At 33.9% G+C, this 27,372-nt stretch overlaps 1 protein-coding gene across 6 annotated transcripts in view; it reads left to right on the forward strand.

Moving 5' to 3' along the window:
• Positions 1-27,372, forward strand: part of SNTG1 (syntrophin gamma 1) — a gene marked incomplete at its 3' end in the record, with an annotated part of 879,325 nt that overhangs the window by 753,932 nt on the left and 98,021 nt on the right. For all 6 annotated transcript variants that reach the window (XM_079136674.1, XM_079136675.1, XM_079136673.1 and 3 more), the window contains 2 exons: positions 2,742-2,858; positions 4,438-4,509. In XM_079136674.1, the coding sequence (XP_078992800.1) occupies positions 2,742-2,858; positions 4,438-4,509 (189 nt within the window). The remainder of the gene's footprint in view (positions 1-2,741; positions 2,859-4,437; positions 4,510-27,372) is intronic.

The raw sequence follows: 27,372 nt of genomic DNA on the forward strand, positions 1-27,372 counted from the left end.
ACAAAATATAAACCCCAAAGACATGCCCCCATTGCCCCACCTCCCCAAGTCATACCCTACCTGACTACAATTACAACCCAGATGAGCTTTGGGGAGACACTAATATTTAAACTAATAACACTCATCATCTCTAATAGCTTCTATCCATTGAGTCTTCTTGGGACTCAAATTACAAGGATTTCATATTTCTCACTATAACACTTTTTGCCTGTTACTTTCTTATCTTTTCCCCAAAATTTTGTCTATCCATGTCATTGTTTTAAAAATGTTTTACTATAATTCAATGCACTAATTCTTTCTTTAGCTGCTTCTAATCTGTTGTTAATCTTGTCTGGTTTTTCCCCAAATATATAACACATTTTCCTGATTTCCATTTATAACTTCTTATCTCCTACGTTCTCTTGTGTAGTATCACATTTCTATCTTATCTTCTTGCACATAGCAAGCATAATTAAGTTTAATGTATATGACTGAAAATTCCATATCTGAAATTGTTGGGTTCTGTGATAGGTTTTTTAGTTCATATATTCTCTTGACTTTTGTGATATTTTATTTCTTTATTTTCTTGACTTTTGGGGGGTTATATTCCAGGAATGTTTTTATGAAAATATTTTGGAACATAATATATTATCAACATTCTGAGAGGAGTTCAAATTCTTTACTTGGGAGGTAGGAGGATGGAGCTATGATCATCAAAAACCTATTCAGGTTTGACATATTGTAGGTTATCTGAATGCCCTGAACCTGGGCCCTAGTCTTTGCAATGGTTTATGACTTCTACCTTGGTATTCTTGTAAAAATGCTGGTATTTAGATATTAAATTAAAGCAGAGTATGTTTGCTTAGGCCTGCAAAGTTTCAGAACCCTAGATTTTAACATTTTCTTCAGCTTGTGAGGTAGACCCAAGCAGATCCATCTCACATGTGACATTTCCATACTGAAAGTGCCTAAAATTGACCTCATGTGTGGATTCATGATTAATCTTTCTCAATTTCCAGATGACTGTGGATTTTCCTCCTTATTTAATGCATTACAAAATATCTAGTATTTTGAGCAAAGTATTTTTCCCAATTTTCCAAAGCAATTTTAGTTAGTGAGTTGTCTGAATTGCTTAATGCACAATTACCCAGAAGTGGAAACTATTCATATCTTTTGTGAGCATTGTTACTTTGACATATTAAATATAAATTTAGTTAATTAATTAATTTAGTAATTCCTTATTGGAAGTCCAGCTAGTAAGTTTGCTTTTTAAAATTTTTGATGTTATTTGATAAGTATGTATACATTATTCAAATAATGAAAAATGCTGTATAAATACCATAATAAATAATTATTATACCTGGTTCTTATTATATTATTACTAACCACATGAATAGCTCCAATATGAAATAAATTTCAGAGCATGCATTAGCATTATTATGACCCATAATATCATTTAAAAGGCAAGAAACTTTGATTAAATTTCTATTGTAACTGTCACAAGTTTAATTTCTTTGTTAAGCTATTTGGTTTATATCATAATTCCTTAATTTGTAAAATAAGGGATTTTATATTTCAGAGGTTCATTATAATGCAAACTAAGGTAACTGGAAAAACCAATCATTTTAGAGTAAATACAATATAGTGGAAAGAAGATGCAATCTATGAATAAACAAAGGTTTTATTTCAGCTTTTTTTTAAAGTCAGTTATCACTAGTAATACTGCGTAACATACCACCCTAAAACTTGGCAGGGTACAATACCTGATAGTTTGATGTTAGCATCTAGACTGGAGTTGGCTGGGCATGTTTCCACACTGCATGTTAGGATCTGTTCTTATTGACTGTTTTCTATCTTTTGGATGCATTTTTTTTATTCTAATTTGACAGAAGCACACTATACTAAGTTCAACTGTTCATTTCTCAAATAATATCCCATTGATTATAACAGGTATCATAACATAAAATGAAATTCTAGTGAGAAGGAAGGACTCTATCAAGATAAAACCAAAGTAAAGCTCATATAATTCAACATGAGCTGGGAAGTATATCTTCCCACACAGAGTTGTGGTAAGATAGACAAAATATCATGTGAATGTATTGTTAGTAAGTAATATTCATTTAATAAATACATAGGTAGGCATTTGATCTTAATGACAAATAATGGAAAGATAAGAACGATTCATATCACACCACATTCTCTTGGAAATTGTTCTACCTATGTCTAAGAGTTAGATGTGAAGTTTGATATCAGTGCTATTTGAGATATGAGCAATGCTAATATATTCTATATTTGTCTAAACTCAAAGAATAGAATGAGAAAGTTAAAATCCCATCCACAGGGCAAATGTGATGCCTCTTTCTAGCAGTATTCTGACAAGTTATAGCCCTGACTTTTCTCCTTGAATCACTTACTTTGTATTGTTAACTCATTCACGTATAATAAAATGACACTAATTGCAAAACTAATGAATGAATCAATGGACTGTTACAAATAAATTTTTTTTACAGTAGGAACTGGTATAAAAGTGGGAAATATAATTCAGGCCAGGTTTTGTTACATAAATAAGCACTTGATAAGGGATAATATGATAAACTCACCAAAGGTTCACCTTTTTGAAAGTAAGTCTGCTTCAGTGTACTATTTTGCATCAATTAACTTGATAATTTTATAGGAGATTATAATAGTACAAAATATGTAACATGCACATAAAATGCACAAAGAGCTCTTTGGACAATCAATTGTATTTAATTTCCTTGTAGATAGTCTACATGGGCTGGTGTGAAGCACGTGAGCAGGATCCCCTCCAAGACCGTGTATACTCTCCAACTTTTCTAGCCCTGAGGGGCTCATGTCTTTATAAGTTTCCAGCACCTCCGGTACGTGTCTTTATTCAACAATCCAATCTTGTCACAACAGGTTGACATCATCTGAATGATACCAAGTAAAATACTGTTGGTATATTTTGAAAATAAGATACATAAAAGAATACCAACCAACCCCAAAGTTCCCAAAATAGCTTGCTAAGTATATGTATTCTTGCCTTAAATATTTGTTTTCTAAACTCTGAAAAATTTGAAAGATGTTTGTTTAGATATTGAATGTGATAAATAATGGATTAAATTCTAATATTAATAAAAATCCTATGAAGACATCACAAAGGAGATTTCAAGATATATTTCCAAGTGATTTCACTATATTTTGTTTATTAAATACAGATTTAAAAATTAATGTATTAAAATGAATAAAAGTGGAGTGATTTTAAAGATTCTTTACATATTAACCAACACTCATATTATTAATCTCATATTCCCAAAGAGACTTTTCAGAGTCCATTTAATATACTTGGTATAAACAAATAAGCACCTGTTAAATGCAAAGATAAACATTGTTAAAGTCATCTAGGAAGAAAATACTCTCTTTTGAAGGTAAGTCAGGTTTTTACTAATAACAAGTTTTCAATTTATATTTAATTTATTATTAACAAGTAAAAGTGAGCAAACCTCAGAATGATCACATTTTACTTGTCAGTGCTTAGTCTATCTTCACTTAGTGAAACTTCCATAGTGTTAAAGGTTTAAATAAGTGTTTTATCCTTGGTAAAAATCAAAATGCATTCTGGCAAGCTATCAGTTGTGACTGTCAAAGTTTGTTCGGGTTGATATTTCTAAATCAAATATATGGCATTTTTGATAATCTATGTTCTATACTCTGGGATTTACACTAAATATGTTTGAATACGTATTGCATGGAAAGTCTTGCTTTTGGAAACATGTACTTCATAGAAAAAGAGACATTCAATAAATATTTATTGAATATAAATACTAAATGCCAGTCCAATCACTTGCAGATCAAATAATACAGAGTATCTATGAGCTTTTAATCTGACAGGCAACTATTTTGAATGTTTCTACATGAAATTCAAAGTGCAGAAGTACACACACAAAGATTTATACTTTTGTTGTAGTCCTGAGTAATCTTATGTTTAGACAGACAAATGTATTTCAAACATAAATAAGCAAATCAATTTCTTTATAGTGTTGATGTTTTCATAGCATCCTGAGTCATCTTGGAATAATATCCTAACATAAATCATGTCTTAAAAATCGAAGTTGGTGTTAATATCTCATATCCTCTATGTTTGACTGATGGTAAACCAAGAAGAAATCATATATGTGTAATATAAATACTTTACATAGAGAATATAGACAGTATATATAAAATAAAAACTTTGGATAAATGGAAGTAGTTGCATATAGCATAAATTATTTGCCAAAGAAGGAGGAGAACAGTGATAAATCAAACTTATACAAGGAAACGTTATGAAAATAACTTCCCAAGTAGACTGGAAGATCTGTGAAAGTTTCGCTTATCATAGACCATCTTATGCAAATCAAATAAGAGGGAATAGGAGCTATCTTTCTAAAACAAATAACATTTTTTTATCATATTTTAAAGGTGACTACCTGGGATTGGACTCGAGCAGAGAAAACATTCTCAGTTTATGAGATTATGTGCAAGATTCTCAAGGTATGAGCAATAAGTAGTAGTTATTTTAATGGTGCTTCCTCAGAAAATGGTGGTTCTGGGCTTGTAATTACTTTCTGAAAATGAGCAATCCATAGATATAAAAGAAAGACAATATTAAGACAAAGAAAATAAAGTATCTATATACAGTAAAAGAAAATATAGAATGCAGAGAAACACACAGGCATTCAGATAGAGGCTTAAATAACTCACAATCAGATGTACTTCCTCAGTTGAAGAGGGAACAGGGAGATGCTTTGTATGCGTCCATGTAGTAAAGGTAGAAAGTCGAATTAAAAATTAAAAATTGTTAGCAATTGTTTCTCCTGGATAAAAAACACAAGAGAAAATTTAGGTAAGACCTGAAATTAGAAAAATATAGAAAACATGAAGCAAATATAGGGAAAAAAAGTTGTGTGTGTGTGTGTGTGTGTGTGTGTGTGTTACATGCTGGGATCAAACCCAGGGCTTTGCAAATAGGTAAATAATTTACATCCTTAATGTGGCATAATTACCAATTTTTGTTTTTTGTGTCAAGACAACTCTACATATTTGCTACTTTGAATCCTCTGGCCTGTATCTATGTATAAATGGGGCCTGTACCCCATTTATGCCCACTATCTACCCCTGGTGAACACTGTCTTGTTATCTATTTCTGTATATTTAAATTATTGTTTTGGGAATTTTTATTTCAGATTTCACATAAAAATGAGGTTATAAAACTTTTTTTTTCTTTTTTTCTTTTTTCTTTTGAACATCTTTCATAATGTCCATTAAACTCATTGATGTTGTAACATATAGAATATTATTTTCAGGGGTGAAAAATATTCTAGTGTAAATATGAGGCAGTTTCTTTATCCATTTGTTTCCACATCTTGAGTACTGTGAATATTGCCGTAATAAGAATAGAATTGATGATATCTTTATCAGATAGTGGTTACATTTCTTTTAGGTATTTGCTCAAAGTAGGGATTAATGGGTTCATGAAGTAGTACTATATTTACTTTTGTTTTTTGAGATACCCATTCTATTTTACCTAATGTTGGTACCTATCTCAGTTGCCACCAGCTGTGTAACAGAGTTCCCTTTCTTCCACTCCTCACTATTTGTTATCTTTTGGCTATTTGATAATAGCCATCTTAATAGGTATGAAGTGGACTTTCATGGTGGTTTTGATTTGCATTTCTCTGGTCATTAATGATGTTGAGCATTATTTTATATACTTTTAACTACCTTTATGTCTCTTTGTAGAAATGCCTATTCAGGTCTTTTGCCCATTTTGTCTATTTTATTTTTCTTTATTGATGCATACTATTTGTACATCTTTATGGGGTACATAATGGTAATTCAATGCATGTACACAATGTGTAATAGTAACATTAGGGTATTAAGTATTTCCATGTCTTCAAACTTTAATTGTTTTTATATGTTGGGGCTTTTACTGTTTTTATGAGATACATCACAGACTGTTACAACTAATATTGCCCTACTGTGCAACAAGAAAACCAAAAGTAATTCTTTCTCTAGAGCTGTGTTTTGCTACCTCCTGATTAAAAACTTTCCATTCATCTCTGTTTTTGCTTCTTAGTCTTAGTGACCACTGTTCTTTTTCACTCTAAGGTAGATGTTTTATTTTCCATGAGTGAGAGAGAATATGTGATATTTATCTTCCTATGTGTGCCTAATTTCACTTAATATAGCAATCTACAGTGGCTTCTTTAGCCCATTTTCACTTTTATTTTGTAAACGTGATTTGTATGATTTCTTTACATGTCTCATACTGACCCCTTCTCAGATATCTGGTATGTAAATATTCCTTCCCAATCCGTCACTTGTCATTTAATTTTGTTGGTTGTTTCCTTTACTGTAGAGAAGGTTTATGTAGTCCCCTTTATCTATTTTTATTTTTATACTTTGAATTTTTGATGTTATATCTTTAAAAATCATCATAGTCAATGTCCAGAAGTCTTCCCCTTATCTTTTACAGATGTGAGAGTTTCTGGTCTTATATTTAAATCTTGTATCCATTTTTGTGTTGAGCTCTGTTCATGATATAAGAAATCATCCAATTTTATTTATTTATTTATTTATTTTGATGTGAGAATCCAGTTTTCCTAGCACCATTCGCTGGGGAAATCATCCTTTTCCCATTTTGACTTTTGGTGCCCTTGTCAAAAATTAGTTGACAATGTGTGTTTGGTCTTACTGCTGTTTCACTGGTCTAATTGGTTTTTTCATGCCAGTACATACTGTTTAATGACAGTAATTTGGAATGTAATTTTAAATCAGGGAGTTTTGTGTCTCTAACTTGGTTTTTCTTTATCTGAATTATTCCGATCATTTGGAGATTTTTATTATTACATACGAAAGTTAAGATTATATTTCCTTTTTCTGTGAAGAATGCTACTGGAAATTGATAAGGATTGCATTGAATCTGTATGTTGTCTTGCGTAGTATGGACATTTTAACAATATTAATTCTCATTGATGAATATAGGGCATGTTCCCTCTAATTTATCCTTCTTCAATGTATTTAATTTTTGTGGAATCTATTTCTTTACTTTCATTTTTTTGTTTACTTATTTGAATCTTCTCTTTTTTCATAGTTAGACTAATTAAGGAGTTGAGAGTTTGATAATTTTTTCAAAAAGAAACAACTCTTAATTGTTTTGATTCTTTCTATGGGTCTTCTGTCCTCTATTGTCCTCATATCATTTGCGTAATCATACATGTATATAGGGTAATGATGTTTGTCTCATTCTATTATCTTTCCTTCCCCCACCCCCTCCCTACCCCTCATTTCCCTCTACAAAATCCATCCTTCTTTCATTCTTTCCTTACCTCCTTCCCCCCCCCATTATATGTCATCATCCACTTATCAGAGAAATCAATTGGTCTTTGTTTTTTGGGGATTAGCTGATTTCACTTAGCATGATATTCTCCAAATCCATCCTACTTTTTTTCATTCTATTTTATTTATTTATTTTATTTTTATAGATTGCATTCTGATTCATTGTATACAAATGGGGTACAACTATTCATTTCTATGGATGTGCATATGTAGATTCATACCATTTGTGTAATCATACATGCACATAGGGTAATGATGTCTGTCTCATTTCACCAACTTTCATACCCGCACCCTCTCCCCACTCTCATTTCCCTACGTATAATCTAAAGTTCCTCTATTCTTCTCACACCCCCTACTCCACTACCCCCGTTATGTATCATCATCAATTTATCAGGGAAAATATTTGACCTTTGTTTGTTTATTTTTAAATTTATTTTTTATGTAAACAAATGGGATACATGTTGTTTCTGTTTGTACATGAAGTAATAGCATACCATTTGCATATTCATACATTTACATAGAGTAATGATGTTTGATTCATTCTGTTATTTTTTTCCTTCCCCCCCATCCCTCCCACCTCTCTTTTCCGTCTATACAGTCCCTCCTTCCTCCATTCTTGCCCCCTTCCCACCCACAATTACGTGTCATCATCCACTTATTAGTGAGATCATTCTTCTTTTGGATTTTTGAGATTGGCTTATCTCACTTAACATGATATTCTCCAATTTCATCCATTTGCCTGCAAATGCCATAATTTTATTATTCTTTATAGCTGAGTAATATTTCATTGTATATATATACCACAGTTTCTTTATCCATTCATCAATTGAAGGGCATCTAGGTTGGTTCCACAATCTGGCTATTGTGAATTGAGCAGCTATGAACATTGATGTGGCTGTATCTCTGTAGTATGCTGATTTTAAGTCCTTTGGGTATAGACCAAGGAGTGGGATAGCTGGGTCAAATGGTGAATCCATTCCAAGTTTTCTAAGGAATCTCCACACTGCTTTCCAGAGTGGCTGCACTAATTTGCAGCCCCACCAGCAATGTATGAGTGTACCTTTTTCCCCACATCCTCTCCAACACCTATTGTTGCTTGTATTCATGATATTCGCCATTCTAATTGGGGTGAGATGGAATCTTAGTGTAGTTTTGATTGGCATTTCTCTTATTACTAAAGATGGTGAACATTTTTTCATGTTTGTTGATTGCTTGTAAATCTTCTTCTGTGAAGTTTCTGTTCATATCCTTAGCCCATTTGTTGATTGGGTTATTTGTTTTCTTGGTGTAGAGTTTTTTGAGTTCTTTATATATTCTGGAAATTAGTGCTCTATCTGAAGTATGAGTGGCAAAGATATTCTCCCACTCTGTAGGCTCTCTCTTTGCATTGCTGATAGTTTCCTTTGCTGAGAGAAAGCTACTTAGTTTGAATCTATCCCAGTTATTGATTCTTGCTTTTATTTCTTCTGCTATGGGAGTCCTATTAAGGAAGTCTGATCCTAAGCCAACAAGTTGAATGTTTGGACCTACTTTTTCTTCTATAAGATGCAGGGTCTCTGGTCTGATTTCAAGGTCCTTGATCCATTGTGAATTGATTTTTGTGCAGGGTGAGAGATAGAGGTTTAGTTTCATTCTGTTGCATACGGATTTCCAGTTTCCCCAGCACCATTTGTTGAAGAGGTTATCTTTTCTCCATTGCATATTTTGGCACCTTTGTCTAGTATTAGAAAATTTGTATTTATTTGGGTTTGTGTCCATGTCCTCTATTCTGCACCATTGATCTACCTGTCTATTTTGGTGCCAATACCATGCTGTTTTTGTTACTATTGCTTTGTAGTATAGTTGAAGTTCTAGTATTGTGATACCCCCTGTTTCATTCTTCCTGCTAAGGATTGCTTTAGCTATTCTGGGTTTCTTATTCTTCCAGATAAATTTCATGATTGCTTGCTCTATTTCTGTAACGTATGTCATTGGGATTTTAATTGGAATTGCATTGAATCTGTATAGCACTTTTAGTAGTATGGCCATTTTGTCAATATTAATTCTGCCTATCCAAGAACATGGGAGATCTTTCCATCTTCTAAGGTCTTCCTTAGTTTCTTTCTTCAATGTTTTGTAGTTTTCATTGTAGAGATCTTTTACCTGTTTTGTTAGATTGATTCCCAAGTCTTTTATTTTATTTTTGAGGCTATTGCAAATGGAGTTGTTTCCCTCATTTCCCTTTCAGCTGTTTTGTCACTTGCATACAAAAATGCTTTAGATTTATGCATGCTGATTTTATAGCCTGCTATTTTGCTGAATTCATTGATGAGGTCTAGAAGTTTTCTGGAGGAGGTTTTTGGATCCTCTAAATATAGAATCATGTCATCCGCAAATAGTGACAGCTTAAGTTCCTCTTTTCCTATTCGTATTCCTTTAATTTCTTTAGTCTGCCTAATTGCTCTGGCTAGAGTTTTGAGGACAATGTTGAATAGAAGTGGTGAAAGAGGACATCTCTGTCTTGTTCCTGTTTTTAAAGGGAATGGTTTCAGTTTTTCTCCATTAAGAATGATGTTGGCCATGGGCTTAGCATAAATAGCCTTTACAATGTTCAGGTATGTTCCTACTCTCCCTATTTTTCTAGTGTTTTCAGCATGAAGTGGTGTTGTATTTTGTTGAACGCTTTTTCTGTGTCAATTGAAATAATCATATGATTCTTATCCTTAAGTCTATTGACATGATGGATTACGTTTATTGATTTACGAATGTTGAACCATCCTTGCATTGCAGGGATGAACCCCACTTGAACGTGGTGCACAATTTTCTTAATATATTTTTGGATTCGGTTTGCCAATATTTTGTTAAGGATATTTGCATCTATATTCATCAAGGATATTGGTCTAAAATTTTCTTTCCTTTATGTGTCTTTGCCTGGTTTGGGTATCAGGGTGATATTAGCTTCATAGAGTGAGTTCGGTAGGGTAGCCTCCTTTTCTATTTCCTGGAATACTTTGAGAAGTATTGGAATGAGCTCTTCTTTGAAGTTCTTATAGAACTTGGCTGAGAATCGGTCTGGTCCTGGGCTTTTCTTGGATGGTAGATTTTTAATGGCTTCTTCTATTTCATTGCTTGATATTGATCTGTTTAAGTTGTGTATGTCCTCCTGGTTCAGTTTGGGAGGAGCATATGTCTCTAGAAATTTGTCAGTGTCTTCGGTACTTTCTATTTTGTTGGAATACAGATTTTCAAAGTAGCTTTTCATTATATTCTGTATCTCAGTGATGTCTGTCATGATATTTCCTTTTGCATCATGTATTTTAGTAATTTGAGTCTTTTCTCTCCTTCTCTTTGTTAGTGTGGCTAATGTTTTGTCTATTTTGTTTAGTTTTTCAAAGAACCAACTTTTTGTTTTGTCAATTTTATGAATTGCTTTTGTTTCATTTCATTGATTTCAACTCTGATTTTAATTATTTCCTGTCTTCTACTACTTTTGCTGACCTTTGGTTTTATGGGATTGAATTATTTTTATGATATTCTCCAATTCCATCCATTTATCTGCAAATGCCATAATATTATTACTCTGTATGTTTATGATTAAATAATAATTTTTTATTTTTATTTTTATTTCTTCTTTGGAAAATTGGATGTTCTGGAATATGTTATTTATCTTCCAAATATTGGATAATTTTCCATGATTTGTCCTGTTAGTGTATCTGGTTTTATAGCATTTTGTTCTGAAATGATTGCAGATATGATTTTAATCCTTTTAAATTTTTTATGTCATATTTCAAGGACTGACATAATTTGTCTTGGGGAATGTTCCATGTGAATGTGAGAAAAAGTTGTGCTCTGTTGCTATTAGATGAACACTTCTGTATATATCAAGTTCAGTTGATCAAAAGTACAATTTGAGTACTGTATTTCCTTATTAATTTTCCATCTAGTTGATCTGTCTATTGTTGAAAGTAGTATGGATATCCCTGGTATTATTATATTACCATCTCTTTGTTCATGTCCATAGATATTTGCTTTATGTATTCACAAGCTCCAATATTTGGTGAATTAATAATTGCTATGTCCACCTGATGAATTGAAAACTTTATATGCATGCACACACACACACACACACACACACGCACACACACACACACACACACACACACACACACATATAGTGAACTTCTTTGTCTCTTTGTAATTTCTAATTTGGAGTCCATTTTATCATACATAAATGTATAGCTACTTCTGCTCTCTTTAGGTTACTATTTGCATGAAATATTTTCTACTTTCTTCACTTTGAGTTTATGTATTCCTTTACAGATTAAGTGAGTCTTTTTTGGTTGTATATAATTGTATTTATATTTTTTATCCATTCAGTCAGATCATTTTAAATTACAAGATTTATTTGCATTTATGATTATTATTGATAGGTAAGAACTTACTATTGCTATGTTGTCACTTGTTTTCCATTTGTTTTGCATCTGCTTTTTTTCTTCTTCCTCTCTTGTGTGTCATGGTGATGATTTTCATCATCTCTAAGCATTGATTCCCCTTTCTTTATAATTTGTGTCTTTGTGCTATTCTTTGCTTTGTGGTTACCATGAGGCTTTTGAAAAACATCTTTCAGTTATACTCTACAATTTTAAGCTGAAAACAACAACTTGTTGCATATAAAAAATCTGAACTCTTACTCCATACACATACTCTTTATTTTTATATTGTGAATTTCATAATAACTATTTGTAGTCTTTTTTTACTCTTCTTTTTAATCTTCAAACTAGAGAATGTATGATTTACACACCTCAATTACACTATTGAATTGTTCTGTATTTGTATATTTATTTCTATCAGTAAGTTGTATAATTTCATATGCATTTGTAATAGTAATTATCATCTTTTCATTTCTACTTGAAGAAATCCTGTAAGCATTTATTGAAAGACAATGATGAATTCCCTCAGATTTCTCTTGTCTATAAAAGATTTTATTTCTCCTTCATTTTTGAAGGACCACCTTGCTACATCTATTGTTTTTGACTAGCAGGGTTTTTTTTTTCCTTTCAGCTCTTTACATATATCATTCCATTTTCTATGAGCCAGCAAACTTTCTGCTGATAAATCTGATGGCCTAGGAGACTCTTATATATGACTTGACACATTTTTCTTTTAAAAAAATCAACTTTGTCTCTGAATTTTGACTGCTTGATCCTATGTGTCTCAGAGAGGATCTCAGTTGGGGAACATTTGAACATCAAATATCCAGAGATGTTTCAGCAATTATTTTATTAAAAGAACATTTTGTCCTTTATTCTGACACTTCTAGAAGTACCAGAATGCAAATACTTATCCACTGAGCAATGTCCCATGTGTCGTATACACTGTCTTCATTTTTTTTAATTCTTTTTCTTATTTCCTCTGATTGAGGCATTTCAAATGACTCTTATAGTTTGCAGATTCTTTCTTCTGCTTGATCTATTCTGACATTGAAAGAGTAAATTTTGTTTTTATTTAATTAACTGAATTCTTCAACTCAAGATTTCTGCCTAATTTTTTTTGTATTTCTCTCTTTGTTGATTGTCTAATTCAGATTATAAATTGTTTTCTTTATTTCATTGAATTGGGCATTTTCTCATATCTCACTGAGTTGCCTCATATTTGTTATTTTATATTCCTTTTTAAATAATTCATTAATTTTCCATTTCTTTGGTGTCTGTTACTGAAGAATTATTGTGCTCCTTTGGTGGAGTCATGTTTCATCACTTTTTCATCTTTCTTGTGTCCCTGAATTGATGTCCGTGGGTCTGATTCCAAATTTTACAAAGAGCTCTTTGTAGGGGAAGATTTTCACCTACATGTCTTCACCTGATATTTGATGGTGCTGGTGGGGCAGAGTGTGATGTCCCGGTTTCCATGTGAATGTAGTGATATGATCTCTGTGAGCTTCTTCATTTGATCATTGTTAGTAATTACCATGGATACCTCTGTCTTCTGGGCTACAGGAATTGGTGGCAGTGACAGTGGTTGCATAAGTTATTAGGGTAATGGTTTAGGTAGTCCTTCTATTCTCGTATTCAATACAATGGAGAATACTGTGTTGGTGTTCAGTGTGACAGGGCTCACAGGCATCCATAACAACATTGCGATCCAGGACTCGGGTGTTTGCAACAGTTATGAAAATAGGTTGTTAGGCTCAGAGACTTTCAAAACTATTATAGCACCTGCGATTGAGGTACATATTCATTCTACAGCACAAATGAATGCAGTTTTCCTACTAAGACAGTCTTGCTATGAGGCATACCCAGCAACTCAGATCCAGAGTTTGGTATGAAGTTGTGGTTCTGACCCTAGGATTCAGGGCATAACACTGACACAGTATGGAGAGAAAGGGATCCTCTGGAGGCTCAGAACCAGGGAACAGGCTACAGATGTAATTCAGAGCCTAGAACAAAAAGACACAGGGTTTCATGCAGTGGTGACTCTGGAACTTGGGATGATGAGACATGAGGGTAGACTAGGCTCTGTGAGGTCAGGTAAGGTATCAGCAAAATTCCAGAAATAGCAAAGTACCACAATAGCTTATAAAGAAGTGACTACATTCTCCAGAGTGGGGTGCCTCAACAGATTGGACTGTGGGTGCCCAGTCCAGTACCAGGTAGGCTGGTGCCATGCATTTGTGGCCTAGAGGATGTGGTGTTTCAGCTTAGCCACGGCTGTGATTCCCAGGGAAACAAGCCTCCCTGTATCTGTTTAGTCCTAGAAAGTAGAACTACTTGGATAGCTGGGGATGGAGCTTTGTGTACTAGGAGGTGGAAGTACTTCTGTGCCAGAGGCTTAGAGCCACTAGAAATTGGGGTTCTGCCTTGGCAGCGACACTGTTGGAATGAAAGAGCAACAATTCCATTGCATCTGAGGCATAAGGTCCTTGGGGAAGGAGGTGAGACACTGCATGCGCTCTGGAGTACACCTGTTCCCTGTGCTGGAGGTCCAAGGTAACCTGGAGCATAGTGCTCCCTCAACTGTGGTGCAGGAGATATGACTGCTCCAGGTGATTAAATTTCTGGGTTCCCAGGTAGAAAGGCACCACTTCTGTTGTACCCTAAGAAGAAGGCAATCAGTAATTGGAATGAGGGATGGATCTGCTTTGTGGTGGTCTAGCCCTAGAGCGTAAGATATAGCAGCAGGTCTGCTTGAGAAGGGGTTTGCTACTGGGTGGGTATCATGGAGCATTGGCACTCAGGATGGTGGTTGACAATGACTACCTACCCCAGAAGCAGAACATGCTCCAGTACTGGCTCTGATTCCAAGATGTCTCAGCACAGTAGCAATATAGGCCCAGGTAGAAGGTAACATTTCAACTTCTCTAATGATAGCTCGGCCTGTGAACTCTGGGGAAACACCTCAACTACATTCAGAGCCTATAAGAACTGTATGAGTCTCTGGTAGTGAAGACTTCAATGTCTTCCGAGATAAAAGAGGTTGTCTGCATCCTCTTGCTTACCTTCGTCAGGGAAAAGACCCTCATGGTTTCAAATTGACCCCAAGAAAAACAATGAGGTGGAAGGGACAAGGAATTTCCTTTCTTCACATATATGGCCATTCCTTTGCCTCTATCCTCTATAGAATTCCAGCTGCATCTGTTTCATTCTCCTTTGGTTATTTGGTTGAAATATAGGTGTTTATTTCTTGTTTGGTGTTTTTTGAAGGGGGGATGGAAAAAAGAAAAGGAGCTTCTGGTTGGCTATATTTCTGTGGCCTAGAAGTATAACAAACATGCTTAATAAAATCGTTCCTTATCATTGCTCTTGTTTCTGTAATCAGGGAGAATTGAGTCTCCTGTATTTTATGCTAGATATTTATCCGCTTCCTATACACACATTCATATAGAAAATCCTGGAATATTTACATATAACCAAATGTGACCTACTGCCAACAACCATGTTCACTTTTCTATAATTATCTCCTAGTAGTTCATTTAAATTATTAATGCTTGGAAAGGATTAATCTACTGATGAGGTTACAGTTCTCAAAAATCCAATATTTTCACCTCTGAATATTGCTTCACTAATACATGAGTATATGAGGGATATCAAAGATCCAAATCATTAAGGCCTGTTAGTTGCTTTGAGAAAATCTGTACATGGGTAATTGAGGACTGGAGATAAATGTCCTCAGGTATCAAATAAAATATAAAAAAAAACTAATCTTCACTGTAATACATAAAAATGTTCTTCCACCATGAATGAGCACCACACTGGTGCTCTGTATTTTGTGGGCTTACATTGACCATTACAAAATACTCCTCTCAGGATTCATCTTCTCAAAGGGAAACTTCAGGTACTATTTGATCAGAGGAGTGGACATTACTCTCAGTACTAACTGGAATATTTTCCTAAATCACCAGATCACATTCTGAAGTCTCCTTTTCTGTCAGGATCATTGGTTGGGGGATGATAAGATTGAAAAAGAGGACAGAATCAAATAGTTGGGGCTTTTGATCAATACAGAAGGGACATCTTCTATAATCCCACCATCTACCACCACGAGGTTATCATGCTAAAGTAATGGCATAAATTGTAGATTTCTGAACCCAGAAACAGATCTCTTAGATGGGGCAAATTTAAAGGTGAATCTAAAAATCTGAATCACTGAACATGAACATCTGTCCTAGATCTACTAATCAGGGAAATCCTGCATCTTCAGAGGTATCGATAATGAAGCTACAGCAATAATAACAAATATGAAGCTTACAAGTATGTACCACATATGTCCCAAGTGCTTTGTATATTAATTAGCTTAATATTTACAATATCATTATCAGTTAATTATTATTCTTATTTTTTCAGATATGAAATCTGAGGAAAGGAAAAATCAAATAAATAATTCAAGAAATCAGAGTTAGTAAACATCAGATCTAAAGATATAAATTTTATACTGTCTCAATATTCTGTGCTGTTGCACACTGTAGTACACTGCCTCTTTCTCTGTCCATATAAACATTGATAAATTGGAAGAAAAAGGAGAGCTAGGGAGAGCCAGCCTGGTAATGATGAGAAAGCAAAAGTTTCAGAATTAAAAAAAAAAAAAAAAAACCTGGGTAGCAAATGTTTATTCTGTTGCTAAATACACTAATTATCCTTTATAAATATATTGGGCACTATAAACAAATTTCTTTGTCTAATAAATCATGCAAGAGCTGTTGTGAAGAACGGTCATTTCTTAATTGATTTGTGAGTGAACTTTTACTTATTAATTCATATTCTGAATATTTATTGAATATCATCTATGTGCCAAGCACTCTGTTAGGTATCAGGGATCAATACAACTGTAGAGGAGTTGAGATTACAAAAATAGTATCTGATTAAAGAGTTTGGAATAGGCATTTTGGAGAATGCCATAACTAAACTCTAAATGGTTGCTAAAGGGCTCACAAGATGAGTTTTTTTCTGGTTGGGGTTAATGAGAATTAGGAAGAGGTAGCATCCTGGACAAGATGCAAACTTGCCCAACTGTAGTACTAAGAGATGTGTGTCATTTAAACATGAAAACATGTTTATGATGGTAGTTCGAAGCTGTCATTTGCTTGGGTATGTGGTTTGTGCTGATGTTTAGATGGGGGAAATGTTAGAAGACAGTAGGCATATTAACTTTATTTGAAGAATAAAAGTACAGTCACTGAAGGATTCCCAGCACAACCAGGGACAGAGTTTGTTTTTTTTTTTTTTTTAATTGTCTTTAGACTGATGTCTTCAGTCTGATGAAGAAACTTGTCATAGAGCACCAGAGCACTTGCACTGAGTATAAGGGGCCATGGGTTCAATCACCAACACCAGGGACAAAACTTTATATGTAAAGTCTTCTAACTTCTAACTCTAATGTGAGATGAAGAGATAAGTGGAAGGGCTCAGGGGATTTCTTCTGGTCATAGACCACAAGTTCCACATGAAGGTTGGAGAAGAGTGAACAGGAAGAGAGAACCTAAGCAGAGGATCATATCACAGCGCATGGCCCATTGGTTCATGACAGTCACACACCTGCATAGACCAGTTCTTGACTATGGTTTATCTGACTCCTTTGGCAAGATGTTCCCCTGAGTTCTCATTCCCACACAGTAGTGTATCAGAAAACAGCTGCAGAAAGACACTTCACACTTTTAGATCTAGTAAGTCATCAAGAAAATCTTTCATTTTGCTTCGCAGTCCTGCTGTATTCTCCTACCTCTTTCACTCACCTGATCTACCAGAATCAAGATTATAATTTTCCAAGACAATGTATCTTTCTTTTCCTCAAAATTCATACATTTGATATCTATGGAGGACTGGTTTCAGGACCCTCCACAGATACCCAAATTCAGGGATGTTCAAGTATTTTATATAAACTGGTGTAATATTTGTATTTAATTTATAGGCATCTCCTGTGTACTTTAAATCATCTTCAAATTAGGTATAATGCCTTCTAAAGTATAAGTACTACATAGATATTTGCTATATGCTATATTGTTTAGGGAATAATAATGATAAAAAGTCTGCATATATTCTGTACAAATTCATTTTTTTCTGAATACGTTCCATCTATGATTGATTGAATCCACTGATGTGGGACCCAAGAATATGTATTTAGAGGGCTGAATTACTTCTTATTCTTACCATTATGGGAGGTTTGTATTTACTATTACAAAATATCTTAGCATTACAAATACCTTCTGGCAATCCTGTCCTAATAACTTACTATTCTTGCTCTTATCTAAGGCCAACTTCTATCACTGTGTAATAGTGTAATACATCCTATCTACTCTGATCGACCTAGAGAGACCAGCAATGCTTTCCTGAGGATTCCTAACTTCATAGTCCTTCAGAACTTATCCCTAAAATTAAAGTGTTCTACAGAGTATGTGTCTGCCTAATGATATGTTTAATGCAAATGCCTAATGTTGTGTGTCTTGAACTGGGCAAATGGAGAGAATTCTGAAATAGTATGGAGATAACAGAAAAAAGAAAAAGTGGAACTTGGTCATTTTTTAGAAACTAGGAGAAGAGGGAGAGAATGATCAACAGATATTATATATAAAGTGCCAAATCTACTATGTGTGGCAATTCACAGATATGATTTAAGTCACAGCATTGGGAATACTTTAGCATGAGAGACTCACTGGTAACTATCAAGAGCAATGTATGCAGCCATTACAGGAAGTGTCACTTATTCAATTTAGGGCCTAAAATTTAGGGCCTAACTAAAAGAATCTAAACTAAGAATATGGTATTCAGCTAAGTTTCTATTTAGAGTGAGAAAAAAAATCAGAGCTAAGTAATTGTTAAAGTTTACAAAATCCACAAATATTTAAAATATATGAAAAGTCTTTTATTTTTAAAATACATGTTTTAGGGCCTATATATTCCTTAATCACTTCTTCCTGCATAAATAATTTTACAGTATCATTGTCTACAGGATGGAGGTGTATCCTGTTTTGTCAGGAGACCAAGGTTACCTCCCTCCTAAGAACATGGGTCTCAAGGTCCTTAGCTTAGTTCAACCCTGTATCATCTTGACATTTTTCTGTAGTTAAATTCAGATATCCAAGTTGCTCCAAGTGAGAGGAATACAGGTCCTACTTTCATGAGGTGAAGCCAGGATATATGGATTTCCTGTTAACCTGTCATAAATGAGAAACACAGAAGGGGAGTATGGAATGTCCGTATCCAGGGTAGCTGAATTGCACACTACTGTTACAGAAATACACTTTCTAATATTATGTGACCAGCAAAATCTGCAAAAGTGGAAGACCATTTTGTTTGTGGATATTTAAAACCTAATCTTTTCAGAGCTATCATTACATATTAGAGAAAGCTCTTAGACTATAAAAATTATTTTTTTTTAATTTTAAGACTGATTTTTGGACTCACATTACATGTTCTTATTTAAATTATTTGATAAAATAGAGTGATCAAGTGTAGTCACATTAATATTCTAAATCATCTTTTTTTTAAAAAAAGACATTTTTTAAATGTTGATGGACCTTTATATTTTTTTATTTATATGTGGGGCTGAGAATTGGACCCAGTGCCTCACACATGCTAGGTAAGCACTCTACCACTGGGTGACAACCCCAGCTCTCTAAATCATCTTCAGGAAGGAAACTATCAAACTGAGTAAAGAAGTCTTTTGGATATGGGTTGATGAGAGATGGGAACAAGAGAGAGGGATTGCTCAACTAAGTAGATGATGTTACAGGAAGGTGAAAGAAGATTCTGATTTCTGACTATCAGCAATGAGAGTCATAAATACCAAAAGAAAGACTAGAGGACTCGGGACATAGCCCAGTAAAAGCTCTTGCCTAGCATGCATAAGTCCCTGGGCTGTGTCTTCAATATTGAAAATAAAATAAAATAAAATATAGAATGCTAGAACAAACCCTGTGGTGTTGAATTAGAATGAGAAATGTTGGCATGTCAACAGTTTCCAACATATTTACATCTATGCACACACACACACACACACACACCATTGGCTAGAATAATACATGTACATATGGATGTGCGCCTGTATATGTGCAATCTATACCTTATTCTGTACCCTAAAAGTACCTGGGAACAGAGAGTACTCAGCAGCAAGGAACAGAGTAAGCACCCAATTCTAAGTTTCTACAAAGAACAAGAACTTGGTAGAGAAGTGTTTGGTGACTGGCATAGAAAGTAAAAGATGAGGCTAACCCCTCTTATTGTAGTAGAAGATAAGGAAGTGTTCAAAGAATTGTGAAGACATGTCAAATGACACAGAAACCAATTTCAGAGGGCACTTATGGGTAAATCTGGGACCAACTGAACAAATCTAGGATAAAATAATTGTGGTAGCAATGGTTTGTAATCCTGTTAATAAAATAGGAACCTTGAATCTATCCTCATACAAATAAATAAATAAGTGGAAAACATGGTAAGGGGCAGGGTACTTGTGTAGTTTCAAAGAAACTCCTTACAAATTATCTATTACAAAAGGAGACAAGGAGGATAGTACCACTGAAGTAAACAGAAGATTATGACCATTTATGTGACAAATACAAATCATGCTTTTCTAGTAGTGTGATAGTAGTTAGAAGAATAGCAGATTGTGACAATCCTGCTAAAATCGTGTCGACTGAATCTATCCAGGAAGAAACTTCCAATCTAATGCAATGAAGGGAAATCTAATGTAATCTAAAAAATTAAATGTTTCAACCAAATCTAGACTAGTCACAAGGAAATGTCTGAGAAAATCAGGTAAGGCACATTCTGCAACATATCCTTTTGTCTTTAATGGGGTCAACCTCATAAAGGCAGAAAAAGACCAAGGTCCTGTCCTCCTTGAAGGTAACCAAAGAGAGAAACCACATACTCACAAATTATTCTGAAGTGGTGGGTTATGGATGAAGGCCAAAGATGAGATGGAAATATATAAAATTAAATCACTCGTTTTGATGGTTGTATTATAGTTATATGGGTGAATGTCCTAAAGTTCTCATTTGTGGAAAATGCATGCTGAAGTAGGGAAATGGAGGCTGGTAAGGTGTCATATTGATGATTATTAATCATTCAGGGAATTGATCTTCTAATTCACATGTAAATGTTCTGTAAGCCAAAGTGTAGTTTAAAAGCAATGCATGACAGGAGTTGATGAAGAAAACTGCAAAACAAACATAAGAAAAAACAAACCTTTGCAGTATAGAGTCAATATAGTAAATCATGATAGACGCTCCTAAAAGGCAACCAGCCTAGTAATAAGCATTCCAGGACAATGTTGATTAAAACTTTGCTCAAATGAAGAATAGCTAAAAAGGAAGGCTATGAGCAATGAGCACAAGTGGCTGGGGTCATAGCTCAGTTGCAGGGTGCTTACCAAGTAGGTTCAAGGTCCTGGGTTCCACCTCAGCATCACACACCCAAGCACACACAGAGTGGAATGAGGAAAAGGATAAATGGAAATAAATACTTTTGTTTATATAATTAAAATATAATGCAATAGTCACATTTTAAAAGCATAAATATAGTAAACGTTATGATCATATTTTGATATCAAATATATTTTATTATATAATTTATGAATTGTGCTAGTGCATGAAGAGTGAAACCTGATAGTATTCACTTTGCCACCATTGTTGGAATTCTGAAAGAAAAGAGATTCTACAAAATGAGGGCAAATGTTTTATAATCCATATACAATAATACAAAAATATACCACATAGTCATAAATACCAATATAAAAAAAAACAAGATAAAAGATGATATATGGTATCAAAGTATATTGATATTATTTGGCATGTGCTAAAGGTTAACCATAGACAACAATGCTTTCCAAACATTTTAATATATATGAATTCTGTACAGTGAAACTTTGTGTAAATGACAACTATTAGCAGAAAGATTACGACTTGATTCTGAAGTTACTACTTTTGAAAAAAAGGTAACTCTTTAAAGAGAACAAATTAATCAAAAGAGATGCTAGTCAAAAGGATGCATCTGCATTTGTGCACATTTTTGTATTAGATGCCACTTTTTAAATGATATGACTTCTTCAGAAGATTTTGGATTGCTTTACATTTTATTGTCATTTAAAACAATGGTGGCTTATAGTTTTTTAAATTCAACAATTTGAAATTAAACTGCCATAAAATATTTCACATCTTCATGAAATCCATGTTTCTCAAAAATATTTGTTTTTCCTCTGATAAATGACTTCTCTTTCCATGGTGATTTACAAGAGGTCATTCAGCCTGTAACATGAAGTTGCTCTGGGTGAAAAGAGGGTTTCAGTCATTCTGAGGCCTGCTGAAGACCAGAAAGAACACATCACAGAGGACATTACTACTGTCCATAATACCAATTCCAATAACTTCAAATCCAGCCTCCTGTCTTGGTAAAGTGAAATAATCATCATTGATAATAACTTGGTTTCATTTTTTATTTTTGTAACAATTCTTCCATTTATCATATTTTAGCATATACTATCTTGTGACAATGAGTTTCATAAATTTATTATCTGTTTTACAGAGCACTTCTTTCTATTTTTCAAAGACATCTTTCAAGCCCCAGGGTATTAATTAATTAAATCTCATTTTTCAAAATTGGTTTCTTTAGCCTATTTCTGCTCTGGAAAGCTCAAAGGAATCATAGTTGAATACCCTTTTCCTGCTTTAATTTCTCTTCCAATTGGAGATTTATGATCTTTTTAGTATATCCTTAAATAGTGACAGTTCATTTTCTTTCACACATCATTATTTTTTCTTTACATTGCATTTTTATGTCAGGTGTGAACAAAACATGAATTTTTTATTATATATGGTTTCTGTAACCTCTCTAATCATTCCCAAAAGGTTAGTTTGGCCTTTATATTATAAAATTGCTATCATTATAATATTTTAATAAAGCTTCTAAAGCAACTGAAGGTCCTTATGTGAGCCAAGTGCATATCCTCAGGAATGGAATATGGTAATGCAAGGATTCAGTCTCTAAGCCTTCTTAAGAAGTTAATATAAAGTACGTATATAATAATGCTTTTCAATACTTGGAATGAAAGCCACACATATGCAAAATAAACCAAAATCCTATCTGATTTTTCCAAAATGTGATTATTTGTTGTCCATTCTTCCCCCATCTAAGTGGCTGTCAGTGGCAATATGTTCATGAATAATTACAAAACTTCATTGTTTCAGAAATCTATTACCCTTCAGTTTGAAGCAGGGCCCCAATACTATTCTGTTTGTTAGATGAAATCTCAATGTAGTTTTTCTATGAATGTCCCTGATTGCCAGAGATGTTTTTATTTGTTGGTCATTTGTATTTATTCTTTTGAGAAATGTCTGATTTGTCCATTTATTGATTGGGTTATTTGTTTTTCATATATTGTATCTCACTTCTCATTTGTTTCCAGAGATTCTTGATTTTTTTCATTCCTTCTATGATTCATTCATCATTTAAAAGACTATTTTTCAATCTCCATGTGTTTGTGTGATTTCTATAATTTTTCTTCCTGCTGATTTCTAGTTTTAGTTCTTTATGATCTTATACATGGGATTATACCAATTTATTTTCATATTTGCTAAAACTAAATTTTAAGTATTGTGTCTTTGAATATGGTCTGTTTTGGAAAATATTCAATGAACTGCTGAGAAAAAAGTGAATTCAGGTATTTTGAAGTGAAATATTCTGCAGATGTCTCTTAGGTCCATTTGATTAATAGTACTATTTAGGTCAGAAATATCTATAGTGATTTTGTGTATGCATGACCTATTGTTCAAGGGGTGTGTTGAAATCACCCAATATTATCATATTGGAATCTCTCTCGTATTTAATGTCAAGAAGTATTTTTTTATGTAATTCAGTGCACCAGCATCTGGGGCATAAATATTTACTCTAAGTGGCCTTCATTGTCTCTTCTGATTCATTTTTCTTGAAATCTAATTAGTAACATAAGAGAATAGCCATTCTTAATTGTTTTTAAACTCCATTTGCATGGAATATTTTTACATCCTTTTATTTTCAGCTGATGGATATCTTTGCCTATGAAATAAGTCCCTTGCAAAAAGTATAGTGTTGCATGTTGTTTTCTAATCCATTCTATAGATCTATGTCTTTAAGTTTAGAGATTGAGTCTAAATATATTTTGTGCTGATATGGATAAATGTTTGAAATTTCCTGACATTTTGATTTGTCTCCTATGTTTAATTCAATTTTGATTTTCAATTAGTTATTTACTCTAGTAGAGTGCTTCATCTGCCTGGAAACTTTGGGGTGTGTCAGTGAATTCTTCTCTGTTCAGTGTATCTTTAAGTATTCCTTTTTGTTTGTTTTTATGTAGTGCAGGTTATCTTTATCATGTGAAGTTTTTATTTAGTCATCAATTCTGAAAGATAGCATTGCTGGATACAGCAATCTTGTTAGACAATTATTCTTTATTTAGAGATTGGAATAGCTCATTCCAGGCTTCATTGAAATAGATGTCAGAAATGAGCTTTATTGGTTTCCCTATAAATAGGACTTGACATTTATTTGTAGTTTTTAATAATCTTTCATTATTTTCTGTGTTAGGCATTTTCGTTATGATGTGTTTTGGAGAGGTTCCTCTTTGATTTTGTCTATTTGGGGTTACACATGAAACCTGTATGTGGGTATGTGGATGTCCATGTCATTTCTAATGTTAGGAAACTTTTCTCTTATTATCTCACTGAAGAATTACTTAATACCTGTAGCCTTTATCTTTATGTTCTCTTCTATCCCAATGACTCTTAAGTTTGATTTCTTGATGTACCAGAGTTCCTGTACAGTCTGAATGTGGTCTTTTACTTTTTCTCCTTTATTTCATAATGAGTATTTAAGTTCATATTCCCAATCTTCAAGGTCCAAATTTCTCTCTTCAAAGACACAAGTTCTATTTTCTCTGCAATCCAATATGTTGCTAATGCTTTCAAATGAATTTTTAATTTTATTCATTGTTTCTTCACTGCAAACTTATGATTTTTTCAGTATCTCTATTTCTTTTTATTCTTTTTATTTATTTATAATTATTTTTTCTATTTAGTTATACATGACAGGAGAATGCATTTTGCTTTATTGTACACAAATAGAGTAAAACTTTTCATCTCTCTGGTTGTACACTATGTAGAGTCACACCATTCATGTAATCATACATGTACACAGGACAATGATGTTTGTCTCATTCCACCATCTCTCCTTCTCTCTGTCCCTTCCCCTCCCCTCATTTCACTCTACAACATTGAGCATTCCTCCATTCTTCCCTTACCCCACTTCTCTCTGTTATGTATCAGCATCCATTTATCAGAGAAAACATTCTGTTTTTGTTTTGGGGGATTGGATTATTTTACTTAGCATGATATTCTCTAACTTCATCTATTTACCTTCACATGCCATGATTTTATTCTTCTTTATGACTTTTTATTCTTCTGTATTCCATTGTGTATATATACCACAGTTTCTTTATCCATTCGTCTATTGAAAGGTATCTAAGTTGTTTTTACAATCTATCTATTGTGAATGGAGCTGCTATAAACATTGATGTGGCTGCATTACTGTAGTATGATAATTTTAAGTCCTTTGGGTATAAACCAAGGAATGGCATAGATGGGACAAAAGGTGGGTCCATTCCAAGTTTTCTGAGGAATCTCCATACTGCTTCCGGAGTGACTGCATCAATTTTGACACCCATCGTCAATGCACGAGTGTACCTTTTTCCCCACATCTTTGCCAACATCTAATGTTGCTTTTTTTTTTTTAGTTAAAAATCATAAATTTGCATAGGGCAATGTGGTTTGATTCATTCTGTTATTTTTTTCCCTTCCCCCTACCCCTCCCATCCTTCTTTTCCCTCTATACAGTCCTTCCTTCCTCCATTCTTACCACCCTCCTTATCCCTAACCCTAAACCTAACCCTAACCCTAACGCTAACCCCTCCTACTCCCCCCTTATATGTCCTCATCCGCTTAAAAGCGAGATCATTCGTCCTTTAGTTTTTTGAGATTGGCTTATCTCACATAGCATGATATTCTCCAATTTCATTCATTTGCCTGCAAATGCCATAATTTTATCATTCTTCATGGCGGAGTAATATTCCATTGTATATATATGCCACAGTTTCTTTATCCATTCATCAACTGAAGGGCATCTAGGTTGGTTCCACAATCTGGCTATGGTGAAATGAGCAGCTATGAACATTGATGTGGCTGTATCTCTGTAGTATGCTGATTTGAAGTCATTTGGGTATAGGCCAAGGAGTGGGATAGCTGGGTCAAATGGTGGTTCCATTCCAAGTTTTCTGAGGAATCTCCATACTGCTTTCCAGAGTGGCTGCACTAATTTGCAACCCCACCAGCAATGTATGAATGTACCTTTTTCCCCACATCCTCCACAACACCTATTGTTGCTTGTGTTCTTGATAATCGCCATTCTAATTGGGGTGAGATGAAATCTTAGTGTAGTTTTGATTTGCATTTCTCTTATTACTAGAGATGTTGAACATTTTTTCATGTATCTGTTGATTGCTTTGTACATCTTCTTCTTTGAAGTGTCCGTTCATTTCCTTAGCCCATTTGTTGATTGGATTATATGTATTCTTGGTGTAGAGCTTTTTGAGTTCTTTATAGATTCTGGAAATTAGTGCTCTATCTGAAGTATGAGTGGCAAAGATATTCTCCCACTCTGTAGGCTCTCTCTTCACATTACTGATAGTTTCCTTTGCTGAGAGAAAGCTATTTAGTTTGAATCTATCCCAGTTGTAGATTCTTGCTTTTATTTCTTGGGCTATGGGAGTCCTGTTAAGGATGTCTGATCCTAAGCCAACAAGTTGAAGGTGTGGACCTACTTTTTCTTCTATAAGATGCAGGGTCTCTGGTCTGATTCCAAGGTCCTTGATCCATTGTGAGTTGAGTTTTGTGTAGGGTGAGAGATAGGGGTTTAATTTCATTTTGTTGCATATGGTTTTCCAGTTTTCCCAGCACCATTTGTTGAAGAGGCTATCTTTTCTCCATTGCATATTTTTGTCCCCTTTGTCTAGTATGAGAAAATTGTATTTATTTGGGTTTGTGTCTGTGTCCATTATTCTGTACCATTGATCTACCTGTCTATTTTGGTACTAATACCATGCCGTTTTTGTTACTTTTGCTTTGTAATAGAGTTGAAGATCTGGTATTGCTTCGCTCTTTCTACTGAGGATTGCTTTAGCTATTCTGGGCTTCTTATTCTTCCAGATGAATTTCATAATTGCTTGCTCTATTTCTGTAAGGTATATCATTGGGATTTTAATTGGAATTGCATTGAAACTGTATAGCACTTTTGGTAGTATGGCCATTTTGACAATATTAATTCTTCCTATCCATGAACATGGGAGATCTTTCCATCTTCTAAGGTTTTCTTTAATTTCTTTCCTTAGTGTTCTGCAGTTCTCATTGTAGAGGTCTTTCACCTCTTTTGTGAGATTGAGTCCCAAGTATTTTATTTTTTTGGATGCTATTGTGAATGGGGTAGTTTTCCTAATTTCTCTTTCTGAAGATTCATCTCTTATGTA

The sequence above is a fragment of the Sciurus vulgaris genome (assembly GCF_902686455.1).
Source record: "Sciurus vulgaris genome assembly, chromosome: 1".
Taxonomy (NCBI): Eukaryota; Metazoa; Chordata; class Mammalia; order Rodentia; family Sciuridae; genus Sciurus; species Sciurus vulgaris.